This window comes from Sphaerodactylus townsendi, linkage group LG05 (genome assembly GCF_021028975.2).
Source record: "Sphaerodactylus townsendi isolate TG3544 linkage group LG05, MPM_Stown_v2.3, whole genome shotgun sequence".
Classification (NCBI taxonomy): Eukaryota; Metazoa; Chordata; class Lepidosauria; order Squamata; family Sphaerodactylidae; genus Sphaerodactylus; species Sphaerodactylus townsendi.
In genome coordinates, this window is record NC_059429.1 from 102,166,174 (window position 1) to 102,179,545 (window position 13,372).

The following is a 13,372-nucleotide window of genomic DNA, read 5'->3' on the forward strand; positions in this document are numbered from 1 at the left end:
CGGTTCCTTTTTCCATATGAGCGGCTGACGCGTCATCATAGCCGTCATCACGAAAAGGAGAGGTCGACACCGGCGGGGAGGGCAGCAAAACGACGACTGGATATCCCCTACGGTTAGTTAGAAGAAGCTGAACAGCGGAAGCGGCACCGACGCATGCGCCGCTTGCGAAAAGTGTTTCCCAGCATGCGCCGCACCTGTTACGGAGACTACGCCTCCCGGCAACGCTTGCAAAATAGTTTCACTCTTAGCGTAGTGGGTGCGGGAGGGCAGTGTGGGCGGAGTTTTGACGGTTGCCTTGACTCCCGGAGTGACGTGAGGAGATTGCTGGGCGGTCCGAGAGCTGAGCCGCCAGTGCGGGTGCTGCCGAGGGTGACGTGTGGGGGCCAGTGGGTCAGGGAGGGAGCGGTGGCCGGTGGGACAGGGGCCTGTGCGGAGGGCGCCTACTCTGCGGGGGTGGCTGTCTGGCGGCCGCTTTCTCTCCGTCCCGGTTCTGGGCTTTTCGTCAGAGAGTCCCAAGCTTCCTCATTCTCCTCGGGCCGCCGCCGCCGCCTTCTTCCTTCTCCCCGTTTCGTTTCCCCTCCGTTCCTTCCCCTTTGCGTTGCTCCCGGTGCGGCCCGGCCATGTCGGGGCTCCTGGGCAAGCTGTTCGGGACGGGCCCGGGCGGGAAGGGCGCCGGGAAGGGCCCTTCTCCTCAGGAGGCGATCCAGCGGCTCCGCGAAACCGAGGAGATGCTGAGCAAGAAGCAGGATTTCCTGGAGAAGAAGATCGAGCAAGAGCTGGGGGCTGCCCGCAAGCACGGCACCAAGAACAAGCGCGGTGAGAGGGAGAGGCAGCTGGCTGGCCTCGCTCGGATGGGCTGAGGTTGCAAGGGCGAGAGGAGGCCTCGAGGAGGTCTGCCAAGACAGGGCGGTGGAAGGAGGAGGAAGTTATTTCCCGACTGCTGTCATCCCTGGGTTTAAGCTCCACTTGGATACCGCGGGGGTTTATTACAAGCTAGTAAATCTGCATCCTAATGGAGGGAGGAGGGGAATGAAAGCGGTGTTTGTTTATAAACAGCGGCTTTTCTGCTTAAAAGACGGTTGAGACAGCCGTACAGTTTAGAAAACACTATTGAAGAAGTACACGGTTAGGTTTTTTTAAAAGGTAGTAACTGAATATGCAAATTTCAAGGAAAGGGATGTGTGTCTGGAATCCCTTACGCTGCCAGCGTTGAGAATAAATCACACCTTTGTGTTTTATGCAAAGACAGGATGCAAAAGAACAGTTTTTTGGGGGAGGGGGCAATGCCACTACTTTTTATAGCAAGGTGTCATGATTGTAGCTGCACTTTGAACCCTCTCAGCTGACTGTTGTCTTACATCTGTGAAGGTGCACATTAGGGAGCGCTTTATGGCTGGTGGTGGATCTGAGCCTTAATCTTCCATGCTAGGAATATAGTATATATCCACCTATACTACTGGAATGAATTCTCAGGCAGGATGGTTTGGATTTGGGGAGAGCTGCTAGGACTTTCAGATCATAACACGAAACCCTGTCGTATCACCTTGTGATCCGTCTTGTTTGTGTTTCCTAATGGGCTAACCAGGTCTACTTGGAAGGCCTGTAAACCAAAGCATCTCCTCAGCAGCTGGTATTCAGAGATACACTGCAGTTCTGAATGTTATATTTTCTGATCTTTGGTGGAACTGCATCACAGAACTATAGCAGCCAATTGCTATAGCAGCAGGGAGTCTCACAACTGAATTATTCACTGTGCTATGAAACTTTCTTTTGTGTGACCCACATCTTCTGTCTAGTAGCATTTCAGGAGGCGTAGTGAGCCGCAGTTAGAAGGAAGGTTTTCATTCTTTGAGCACAGTTCTGCTCATGGGTCTTTGGATCCAGCCAGGAATGTTTTCTATGTGTCCTTATTTCTGAGTCGGACTGTACCCATGCGAGGCCTAGATTCAGAGACATATTATGCAGAGAGTGATCTGCTACTTAGTTCTGTCCAGTCTAGCTTAGGCTTTATACTTATTGAAGCTAAACTCCCAAGTAGATCTCTTGTCAGGATGTCACGTTTTGTTAAGATTGAAGTATACTGAAGAGGTATTAAATAACAAAACTATTCTTGTCATGCTTACAAATCTGCAATTCCATTTATGCTGACTAAACTTTTTGCCAACTAACTGGCACTGTTCCAGTTTTGTCTTGGCACAGGTATTTAGTGCAGTGTGGGTTTAGATGTAGTATAAAATCAGGAGTATAAACATTTAATTGCATGAAAAATGGGATGCTATCTACACAGACTAAAATAGAACAAAATAACAGCAGCATTAGTAATTGTTGGTAGAAATGGTCAAACTGACCTACAACCTGACAATAAGATGTCTGGCAAATATGCTCTGCTGAGTTGAATATGCACATCAGTGTCAGGTTGTAAACAAATGTTTTGCTTTGTGTTGCAGTTGAAACTTGTAAAAGTTCCATGTGATGAGTGGTGGTGGTGGTAAATGCCATCAAGCCACAGCTGAGCAATGGCGACCCCATAGGGTGTTCAATTCAAGAGATATTCAGAACTGGTTTTCTATTTCCTGCCCCTGCATGGGCTGAGAGAGTTCTGAGAGAACTGTGACTGGCCCAAGGTCACCCCGCAGACTTCATGTGGAAGAGTTATAAATTTTTTTACAGTTATCATTACCTGGCAGAGACAGGGCAATGGATATGCTGCAATTCTGACTGTACAGCTTTTTATGGTATATATCGCTGGGCCCCAAACCACCCACTTTGGAAATCCCTAGTATATATGAACTGCTTTGATAATTTGAAATAAGCAGAAAGTATGAATTGCATTTTCATTTGGTCTGTTTTTTAAAAAACTGACTTCTGCTGATGATAGCTAAGGATTTATAAACTCAGGTTTTTTTTTCTTCTGACCATAGTCTTCTGATAAACAGCCACTGAAGCTGGCCATATCATAGTAGAACTTGGTCTTTAGGCTCAGAAAAAAGCAGGTTGACTTCAGTTTGAACTCAAGTCACTTTTAGAATGAAAAAGAGCTCAAATTCCACCATCTTTAGAAAGCTGTCAGATGAGGAAACTTTCTTAACATTTGTTCTGTGCTTGTTCTTTGAAATATTTTATAAGCCTTAAATGGCTAGAGCTGTTAAATTGTGTATAATTTCTGGTTAGGTTGTTCATTTAGTTAGGAACTTGCAGCTAATAATGGAATGCCATTCTGCATTTATAACTATCTCTAGTGATATTTTGTACTACAGGACAATTTGCATTTGACTCTTTCAAAAACCCTTTCAAAAACCCTTGCTTTTCAAGTCCACTGTATAGTAACATGCTAGACTGTGAAATACAAAATCTGTACAGGACCATATTCCTGCAGCTGGCAATAGTTGACCTGTGCAGGGGCCCTTCCCTCAGTCAGTGTTAACTTGACTTGGACCTTCTCCCCCAAATATTGTCTCTAGTGTGGGGCGGGGGGGTGGCGGGTTAAGGTAGAAAAATCAAGTCAAATAGATGAATGTGGAATAAAATTTACTATCTTATGTGCCTCTCCCTCCTATGTTGTGGCTACCAGTTTGGCAGACCTAGAAGACAGATGAAGGAGAGGTTCATTACTCAACTAGCCCATCAGCATTTAGCTGCACAGATGCTTGATGCCATCTAGGATGTCAGCACTATTTATTTGGCTTTATGTCCTATAGTTTGATGCAGGACGGAAGCAGGAAGCTTGGTTACAATTAGGAAAGAACATTGATAACAAATACTAATTATACTGAGAGCAAGATGAGCACGAGGGATAATAGTTGACATGAATTAAAATTAGTTTTGCATTTTGAAGAATGTTCTAGCAATATAACTTGTAGATGTACATTGCACATCAGTTGTCTTTTTTTTCTTTTGTCTAGCTGCTCTTCAGGCTCTGAAGCGAAAAAAGAGATATGAGAAGCAGCTTGCACAAATAGATGGCACGTTGTCCACAATTGAGTTCCAGAGAGAAGCCCTTGAAAATGCCAACACCAACACTGAAGTCCTCAAGAATATGGGCTTTGCTGCTAAAGCAATGAAAGCTGCTCATGACAACATGTAAGGCGTTCCTTCTCAGTGATTCATTGAGTGGACCAGCTTATGATTGAACATAAAGAGGATCTTACAGGATGAAATACACTAGACTTAAAGCTTTCTCCAGGGTATCGAACATGCTGTAAAGTCTTGAGATACTTTCTGTAGTTATCAGTAGGGTTTCTCAAACACCTGTTTGTTCAGCTCAAATTCTATTCATCAGCAGTGATCAAACAACTGATTAATTTTATAGAATTAATTTGAGCCTAACAGTGAGCTGTGATGGATCAGCTGGAAGGCAGTTTCTGATCTTCTGCTGGAGAAATTTACTGTGTACCCAGCAAACTACTTGTTGATGTGTGTGGGAGGTCAGGAGCCAATGCTCAGCTGGTTGTAGCCATTAGCTGAAAGTTGGTTCTTCTTATCTTCCAGCTTGAGTTGCAACCAAGCCCAGAAGATTCCTTTTCTTCCATCTCCCAAAGCTATAAGATTTTAGTGAGAGAAAAGAAGGATGTTTCCTTTCCACTTTAAACAGACAGGATGAGCTGCTTAAAACAGACTCTACTGCTATCCATTTCAGCCATGCAACTGAGAGTTTATGCTAGGAATAGTACCATGTACTCCCCTATCCCAACTGAATGCTTGGGCTGCAGGAGCATAGGAAAAATCTGTTCAGTTTGGTGTGAACAGTTATTCTTCAGAAGAGAAACAGATTGAGTGATCAGCTCACCTGTTTTGGGACAGTTGAACAAAGTATGTTGGCTGCCGAACATATACACAATGAAATCTGTAACATCCCTAGTTAGGATTTTTCTCCTTTTAATGGAAAAAGCTGTTTCTTTAAGAGAAGGGAAGAGTATCTGAATAACTTGTGCATTTTTTAAAAATTTTAAAAATCTGGGTTAAATGGGAGAGCATTCTAGGATTCTTTCAACCCAATCTGGGGCAGAGGGGAGGCAGGTTGTGGGAGGAGCATGGACTTGTGCTGACCTAGGTGCCCACCCCACTGGCGTAAGGGGCACCTATGCTGGTGGAGAGAACAAATATGTCAGCAGGTAGGCACTTCACATCTCTGCAGTGCCCAAACCTGGAAGGCCCCACTGTTCCAAAGCTATGCTGGCATCAGAGAGCACACCAGCGCAGTGGGGGGTGGGGGGGGGGGTGGGCCGGCGGGCTGGGGGCATTCATGTAGATGCAGTCGACTTTAGTTAGTTTCCACTAGGCTTTCAGCCTGGGAACGCCCTTCTCCCTGGCTGCGGACTTTCACCACCTAAAAGTGTGGCATAAGTCCTTTTTGTCCAAAGGGCAAATTTCAGGCAGCCAGGGGTGGTCTTGTTTTTCTCTCCTTCCTGAAACCCCTTTGGGGGTGGTGCAGCAGCAATGCTGTAAGTCATCTTAACTAGTTGGATTTCTCCTGGAATAGAAGTATTTGACAGAGTTCTTTCCTTGAAAACGTCCCTGTTAGTTCCATGATACGAATTTATAAGAGCAACCTATGAAGTAATGTTTTAAGGCAAGTTTAAATTTTTAAATCATTTCGGTTCCATACTTAAATGTTGCTATTGAGAAATTCTGACCTTACTGAAAGACTGGGCTCACCAACTGGGAGAATTGTTAATAAAATTTCAGTGTTTACAAGGAGAGTGCCTCTCCACAGGGATAAGAGCCTGCTCTCACTCAAAATCAACAGTGAAGCCAAAGGGTTTTTAAATAGTCAGATACAAATAACTAATTAGGCTGGACTGGTACAAAATTCTTCTGATACTAATATTTGGAAAAAAATTAACTTCCATAATTTTGTGGAAAAGTAGTTTTCTTTATCAGCAACAAAAGAGGTAACTTGTCTGCATCTTTTCTCATGTTCTTTTCATGAGTCAGGGTCATCCTGACCAAGTGCAGAAATAACAGAGAACAATAGAAGAAATCGCAGACAGTTACATAAGCACATTCATACTTAGCTACATTCTTAAATATATAGTGTGGAAAGTTCTATATTGATCTATGTGGTTCTCAAACTCCTGTAAATCCTGTAAGAAATCTTTGAGCACATGTCAGATCATTCTCTTTTACAGGGATATTGATAAAGTGGACGAACTAATGCAAGACATTGCAGAACAGCAGGAGCTGGCAGATGAAATTTCAACAGCCATTTCCAAACCTGTAGGAATTGGTGAAGAATTTGATGAGGTAAGGGCATTGAGCTGGACTGGACCATCCAGGTCAGCTCTGTCTCATTGGATCTTAGAAGCTAAAGAGTGCTGGGCCCGGTTTCTACTTGGTTGGAACTCCACCAGGGTAGACCAGGGTTGCCACATGGAGGCAGTCAATAGCAAACCACCTCTGTTCATGTCTTACCTTGAAAACCCTTCAAGGTCACAAGATAAGTTGACTGTGACTTGATGGCAATTTCCACTACCAAGAGCACAAAGCAGAAGCTCAAGAACATTGGTTTGTATATGTAATGCTGTCAGGCATATAATGATTTGGAAGCATAATGGCTACATTTGACCATTGTACAAGTTTGTAACTTCAGTGTACACAATGAGATTTCCAGCTCTGAGGTCTAGAAAGTTGTGTGTTTGAATCTGGCCATCTGATAGAAATAACTGAAAAGTAACAGTTGCGGTGGTGTTGTGACTAGGGATCAGATCCTATGGGCTGGTGAAAGAGGGGAGAGGGTGTCATTAATCATCCTAAGGTCTATGATGGGGATTGTTGACACATAACGAAAAGCCACATAGGTCAGAAGCTACACTAAGGGAACTGGGCAAAATTAAGTGGAAAATTGTAGAGTTGAATCCTGCCTCTCTGCCAGTAAGGCTTACTAGCCACTGTTTTTTTCCCCTGAGCTTTACTTATCTTTGTCAGGAAATCATGAGATTAGAATGGGGGTGGCAAACTTTTGGGATATAAATCCAATAAGGACTGGGATAGGTAAACAAACTCTGAAACTTCCCAGATTTCTTAGGAGTAGTCTCTTGCTGTAATAACAGCATGTCTAATTGGTGTTGTGCTGTTGCTAGCAAGCATAATCTCTGTCTGTTTCCCCCTGCATTAATAGGATGAACTAATGGCTGAATTAGAGGAGCTAGAACAGGAAGAATTGGACAAAAACTTGCTGGAGATCAGTGGTCCAGAGACAGTTCGACTACCCAGTGTGCCCTCAATATCTATACCTTCCAAGCCAAGTGAGTACCTGAAAATACTGAAGGACAAGGATGTCTTGTGATGACTATATTCGTCAAACAAGAATATTATATGCATCCATGGCATTTTAAGTCTCTAAGAGTCATTCATTAAATAAGTAAAATGGTTGCATTAATCATGAGCTTTGTTTAGGTATTGTTTACCATAAGGGCTTTATTGTCTCTTTTCCATTTCCAGTTTTATGTAATAATTAAATGTGTGTGGTTTTCTTTCATAATTTAGCTATGATATGTTCAGGGAAGAGGTGGGGGAGACAGCTGCTGTGGGTTTTCTGGGCTGTGTGGCCATGCTCTGGTAGTTCTCTCTTAACGTTTTGCCTGCATCTGTGGCTGGCATCTTTAGACGCATGTCACGGTAAGAGGTGTTTCAGAGATGTGCTTTAACGAAACACATCTTACCATGACATGCCTCTGAAGATGCCAGCCGCAGATGCTGGTAAAACGTTAGGAGCAAAAAAATTCCGGACTGTGGCCACTTAGCCCAGAAAACCCACAACAGTGAGCTGATTCCGGCTGCAAAAGCGTTGAACAAGACAATGTGGGAGATGCTTCCATTTGTAATTGGGGGTGGGGGGCATATATAGCTTGAGAGCAAAGACCCAGTTTGGTGTAGTTCTTATGGTGTCGGACCTGGATCTGGGAAACTTGAATTCAAATTCTCACGAAGCCATGAAGCTTACTAAGAGATGTTGGGCCAATCATGCTCTCTCTGCCTAACCTACCTCACAGGGTTGTTTAGGTACAAAGCTGTGTAAGATGTTCTGAGCTCTTTGAAGGAGGGGCAGGATACAAATATATGAATGGGTAGATATTTAAAGGAACATCTTGAATTTACTTGAGAACTGCAGTAATTTGCAAAATGCTGGAGGTAGAGGTGAAGTAGACACCTCTAAGGAAGGATCTTTTCTGTTGTGGACCCAATCTGTGGACCCTTCCTCTATATAGCTGCCTGCCCAGCACTGACATTTCCAGTTCCTTTACTACTTATTATTTAGTCCCAGGCTGCATCTTGTGTTTGTGTTCTGGAAGTTTATGTTTTAACTGAATTATAATGATAGGCATTTGATCTGTTGTCTGCCACAGAAGCTCGTGGCTGAGGATGTATGTGGGTGTTATACATTGAAATATAATCTCCAGTTTCCAAAACTGGGGTGTCGCCTTACTGGTGGGGGCATGCATTCATTTATTGATGACAAAGGGAAATTGAGAAGTTTCTTAGAATGGACATAGCAAAAATTAGTTTTCATATTAATATTAGTTGTTCTGATGTCTGGCAGTTTGGATAAAGAGACTTTGAGTTTAGATTCAGTTGGAGGGTGAAACGCAAATGCTTAGACAATGACAGAATTTTCCCAATCAACAGTGTAAAACTGCTCTTGCAACAGAAGAGATTGTTGCTTATAGGTGCTTTTCTGCATTTTTCTATTATTTATTGCGGCTTCGGGAGGCCTTTCTTGATGCTGTGTAAGCAGCAGCTTCTTACAGTTACTTTCCATGTACTAGTACTTTTGTTGTAGATGCTATGCTTATACATCTAGCACTTATTGCGTAGATGCTGTGTGACTGATCTGTATGGGAGTTTATGCAGTTAATTTCCCATTTTTTATAGTGTATGGAAATGTTGCTGTTCTATTAGTGTGTGGGGTTTCCTTCAGGTTCCTTTTGTTGTAGTACCAGTTCTAGTAGTTGGCTTGTAGGTGTGTTAGTATCACTGTCTTGTGTATTAATACTGAGGTTATTTTCTGTGCCCATAAATAGAATCCTTCTGCACTGAACGGTATTATTCCAGTGTTTTCAACATTTGTTGTCTAACAATGAGGATGAGATGGGGAATTGTACTTGAGGCCTAGGCAGAGGTTGTAGCTTTGTTGTGCAACCTAGCCTTTCTTAGGGTACCAAAAGCATTCTTGTGCCCATTCAGATATGCTGCCTACCTTCTGCAGGTGCCAAGCGTCTGCCTCTGCCTGTTCTGCCAGTGATGATTTTCACTGTACAATGGTGTGTATGGGGGGGAGGACAGAGGGGGCAGATGATCCAGGCGCCACTTTTAAAGGTCATGTGGGGGGCGCATTGGACTCTTCCCCCTGGCTGTTTGCCACAATTGCTTCCGCCTGGAGCAAGCAGGGCCTGCCGCTTGCTCGCAGCTTCTTTCACTCACTTCCTGATGCAATTGCTTCCATCCATAGTCCTCACTAAGCTAGCAAGGCCCGCTGCTTGCTCACCCACTGCTGCTTCTTTTCCCCTGCAGATAAGTTGCTTCCTCCTGCAGGCTGCCTGGAGAAAGCAGGGCTTACTGCTTGTCGCTGCTTCTTCCCCCCACCCCTACCGCAATTTGGGCGGGCACAATTTCAGTGGCGTCCTGAGCACCAATTTATGTAGGTATGCTGGTACTCCACTTATAAAACTCTGCCTGAAATTTGGTAGGTATTATCACTTGAAGGCTTAGGATGAAGGGTACAGTCCCTGAAAAATTTCATTCCAGCAGGATGTATAATCAACTTACTGTCAGAAAATGATGCAAAAAACAAAGATACAAATGAAATGTTAGAAAATTACACTGCCTTTGCATCTCTGACTTCTTGCTGCCTATGACACATGTTCTGCTTTCTGATTCAACTAAATAACTCTGCTGGAGGGAATACCTCTTTCCCTTTGCTTTTTGTAGCAGCAGAATAAAGTGTTCATTGGAGGAAGGGAACTTTAGCACAGTTCTTCAGACCACATCTGGCAGGTTGGTAGTTGCAGCATTTGGAATTTAAACAGTAAACAGCCATTGTATGGAAATTGTTGAAAAGCCTGTCCTCTTGGTGGTGTGTCATGCAGCAGTCATAATGTTTTGAAAAATCCATATGTCTTTATCGATTAAAGATTTTAAAAAGAAAAATCCATATGTGTATTGCATGATTCTTGTAGTGGCAACATGTAGACGTTGCAGCAAAACAAAGAAAAATCGGTATAGAACAGTACTCTATTATACTTGAAATGATGGGACACCCTCATTATGAAGGAGTTTATCTTGGAACATGAAACATATTTAATAGAATAGTGATCCTATAAGATTGAGGGCAACACTTTAAACTGTTTACTGAAGAAGTGGATTTACTAATTCCACAAAACAGGCAGAAGGAGAACCAGGTAGCTTGTCTGGATTATGTTAGAGAGACACCAGATCTCCTATGATCAAAGGTCTATTCGCATGTTTACACAGTGCAAATTGTGCATATTGTTACTGTTGTTTAAATTGCACTTGCTTACACTGAGATTTTAAATGGCCATAGCACTTAAGGTTTTGAGTATAATTGCAACCCAGGTATAGTCATTTTGAATTTTTTGGTAGAATGCAGATGTTGCCTATGATTGCGGTTGCACGTATCGAAGAATGTTCAACTTTTATGTCCTCCGTGTAAAGTGTTATCACCAGTGAAGGTCACATTTAAATAAGCTCTCAGCTTAGACGTGGTGGTTGGTTTTCAGGAGGCTAGGTGTGGCAGAGTTTGTGATAGCCAGTATTTGGCACACATTCTTTTTCCAGTGGATATCAGCCCATATTATTTTCTTAATCATCAGTAGCTGCTTTGTCATGTGTTTGTGTAATGGCATCTCGTTAACACAGCAACCTGTCATGAATGAATTCTGTAACTTGTAAGGTATTTAATGGCACATCTGTTGTGGTTGTCAAAGGTTCAAAGCCTGGTACTTAATTGTATACTTTTTCTCCCTTTTTCAAATCTACGTATCCAGCCAAGAAAAAAGAAGAGGAGGATGATGATGACATGAAAGAATTAGAAGCCTGGGCCGAAAAAATGTAGCTTCGCCTGCCGTTAGCTGGAGAAACATTAGAGACTCTGGTCACCTGCTGCTGTAGGTGCATGTATGGGTGGGAGATGACTCGAAGTGCGATGTCTTTATTTCTGTAATCTAAACCCAAAGCAGTGGGAGTTGCATTCAGCATAGCATGGTCTGAGCGAGGGAAACAAAGTTCCCCAGGAAAGTTGCCTGCAGTTTATGATGTTGAATTTCTTAAAAGCAAATAGAATGAACATAAAACCTTATTGGCAAAATTCCAACCTTCAGCTTCCGGACTCTGCTAACGCCGCTGCTGGATCTTCATCTTTCAGAATTCTGGCCGTGTTGAATCTGACTGATTTTGGGCTGTGAAGACTGTAACTTAAGTTTATTGAAAAAGTTTTTAGAGTTCTTGTAAAGCATTTCAAAAGGAGAAGTCAGAAGCCATTTATTGACTTAGTATGCTTAGAAGTGTACAAAATGCATTAGCTTTTAGTTCTTTAAAGTCTGTATTTATATTCACTAACTGCATTGACACCCTTCTCACACTAAATTGGTCACTGTTCCCATTTTAATTGGTGAAATGGATTTGGAATAACAAATCAGTGCTATCATGCAAGTTGGTAAAATTTATACTCTGATTCCAGCTGTACATTTTTCTGTATAGAATTTGCGTGTTGACTGCTATTTGTGATGATCAATATACCATTCAGACACAAATGTTTATTTTAAAAAGGGTCTATGGTTTGCACTGTATTAAATATCTTGATTTTCATACCTGCCTGCTGTCTTTACTGTGACAATATGTAGCGGTACTCAGGAACCTCGTTGATTTTTTTCCAATTTGTATTTGAACACTGTCTGGTATTACTGGGTCCCTACATGTGAAACTGTAAATATCGTGGGATTGCTACATAAGCCATAGGCTTCTTATGTTTGAACTTTTGTGAGGAATTAAAAATTAACCCCTGCTTCTCAGCCAATTAACCAAATGGAGCATTCCTGAGATTTGCTTTTGTGGCAGAACAGGCCTGCAAGCCTTATTCCTTATCTTCTGGCAAGGGTTCTCAACTCCTCCTGGAGGGACTTCTCTCATTCTTTCTCTCGGGTAACTTCTGGCACCACCTGACAGTTGAAGGAATTGCCCTCTGGGGAGGATCAGGACCCCCTCATTTCCTTTCCAACTTTGAGGCCTTGCCTCTGTGTCTCCCACTCTTGGGCACCACAAGGACAATTTACTGCCCCTGGAGGAATAGCTTCTTGCCAGCTGCCAGCCTTCCCCCTCGTGGAGTTCCCTTTTTAAAATAGCATGTTCAAGATGATGGAGGCCTATGTAGTACAGAGAACTGCTACCAGAATCCAAAGTAGAAAGTATTTATTAAAAAGAAAATGTTCATAAGCTTACTTTTGGCACATCACCAGATTGAGCAAGGGATCCAAGAGAAATGAGAGAGATGCAGTTCCTGTCTTTTTATACACATCCTATCAGATCTTAGAATCTATGGTAGACTCTTAAACCTAAAGTTCCCATTACCTGGAAGATTGTGCCAGTTCCCTGGGACAGCACCTGGCCACAATGGCTGCCTCCTCCAGACCTCAAGCCAAAACTATGTCCCCTCTGAGAGTCTGAGCCAGAAGAGACGTGTCCTCCTTGATTTTAGGAATTTGGTGCAATCTCCTTCTCCACCCATTGACCAGGCCAGCCTTTGAGAACCTTTTCCTGGAGTCTCTTCCTGAAGTCCTTTCTAGCCTTTTAGAACCTCCAAATCTCTGATCCCTACTTGTAAGGTGAGGGGGGAAATCTTGATTCAACTCATCGTTTCTTGCTGTCTCTATTACCATGTCTGAACAGGTGGTTGAGGTGAGGTTGAAAGAAATTGAAATGACCCCCCCCCCAACTCCCTCCTGCCCAAAGGGAAAAATGGATTCAAATGTCCCCTTCCAACCAGGGGGTGGTGGCATTTCTTTGAAAGGTTGCATGTAATAGATTGGATCCAGCAGCAAGTTTCCATTAATGAAAGTAGGACAGCTTTCCCCCTGTTCCTCCTCCTTGTAGCTGGTCTCTATCTCTTCTTCTCATTCTGTTTGTGGAAGTCCTCTGTTCCCCAGAAACAGTCTTGAGGGTGTATTTGGCACTATGCTAATGGTAATCCCGTCTGTCAGCAGAGCTTTGCCATGGTGTCAGTATTGAAACAAGAAGTCTTTGTTACTGACAGCAGACTTTGCTCCCTTTCTGCACACATGCAGCATGCAACTTCTATCTTTTGTTACAAACTTGTCCTCCTGAGTCCCTGCATGAAAGACACAAAATACTTGTCACACAC

The 13,372-nt window shown here is 43.1% G+C and overlaps 1 protein-coding gene across 1 annotated transcript; it reads left to right on the plus strand.

The window, feature by feature from the left end:
* Window positions 1-375: 375 nt before the first annotated feature.
* On the plus strand, window positions 376-11,823 carry CHMP4B (charged multivesicular body protein 4B). The gene is made up of 5 exons (XM_048496030.1): window positions 376-816; window positions 3,903-4,080; window positions 6,129-6,243; window positions 7,118-7,244; window positions 11,004-11,823. The coding sequence occupies exons 1-5, from the start codon at window positions 621-623 to the stop codon at window positions 11,069-11,071; spliced, it is 684 nt and encodes a 227-aa protein (XP_048351987.1). The 5' UTR covers window positions 376-620; the 3' UTR covers window positions 11,072-11,823.
* Window positions 11,824-13,372: the final 1,549 nt, after the last annotated feature.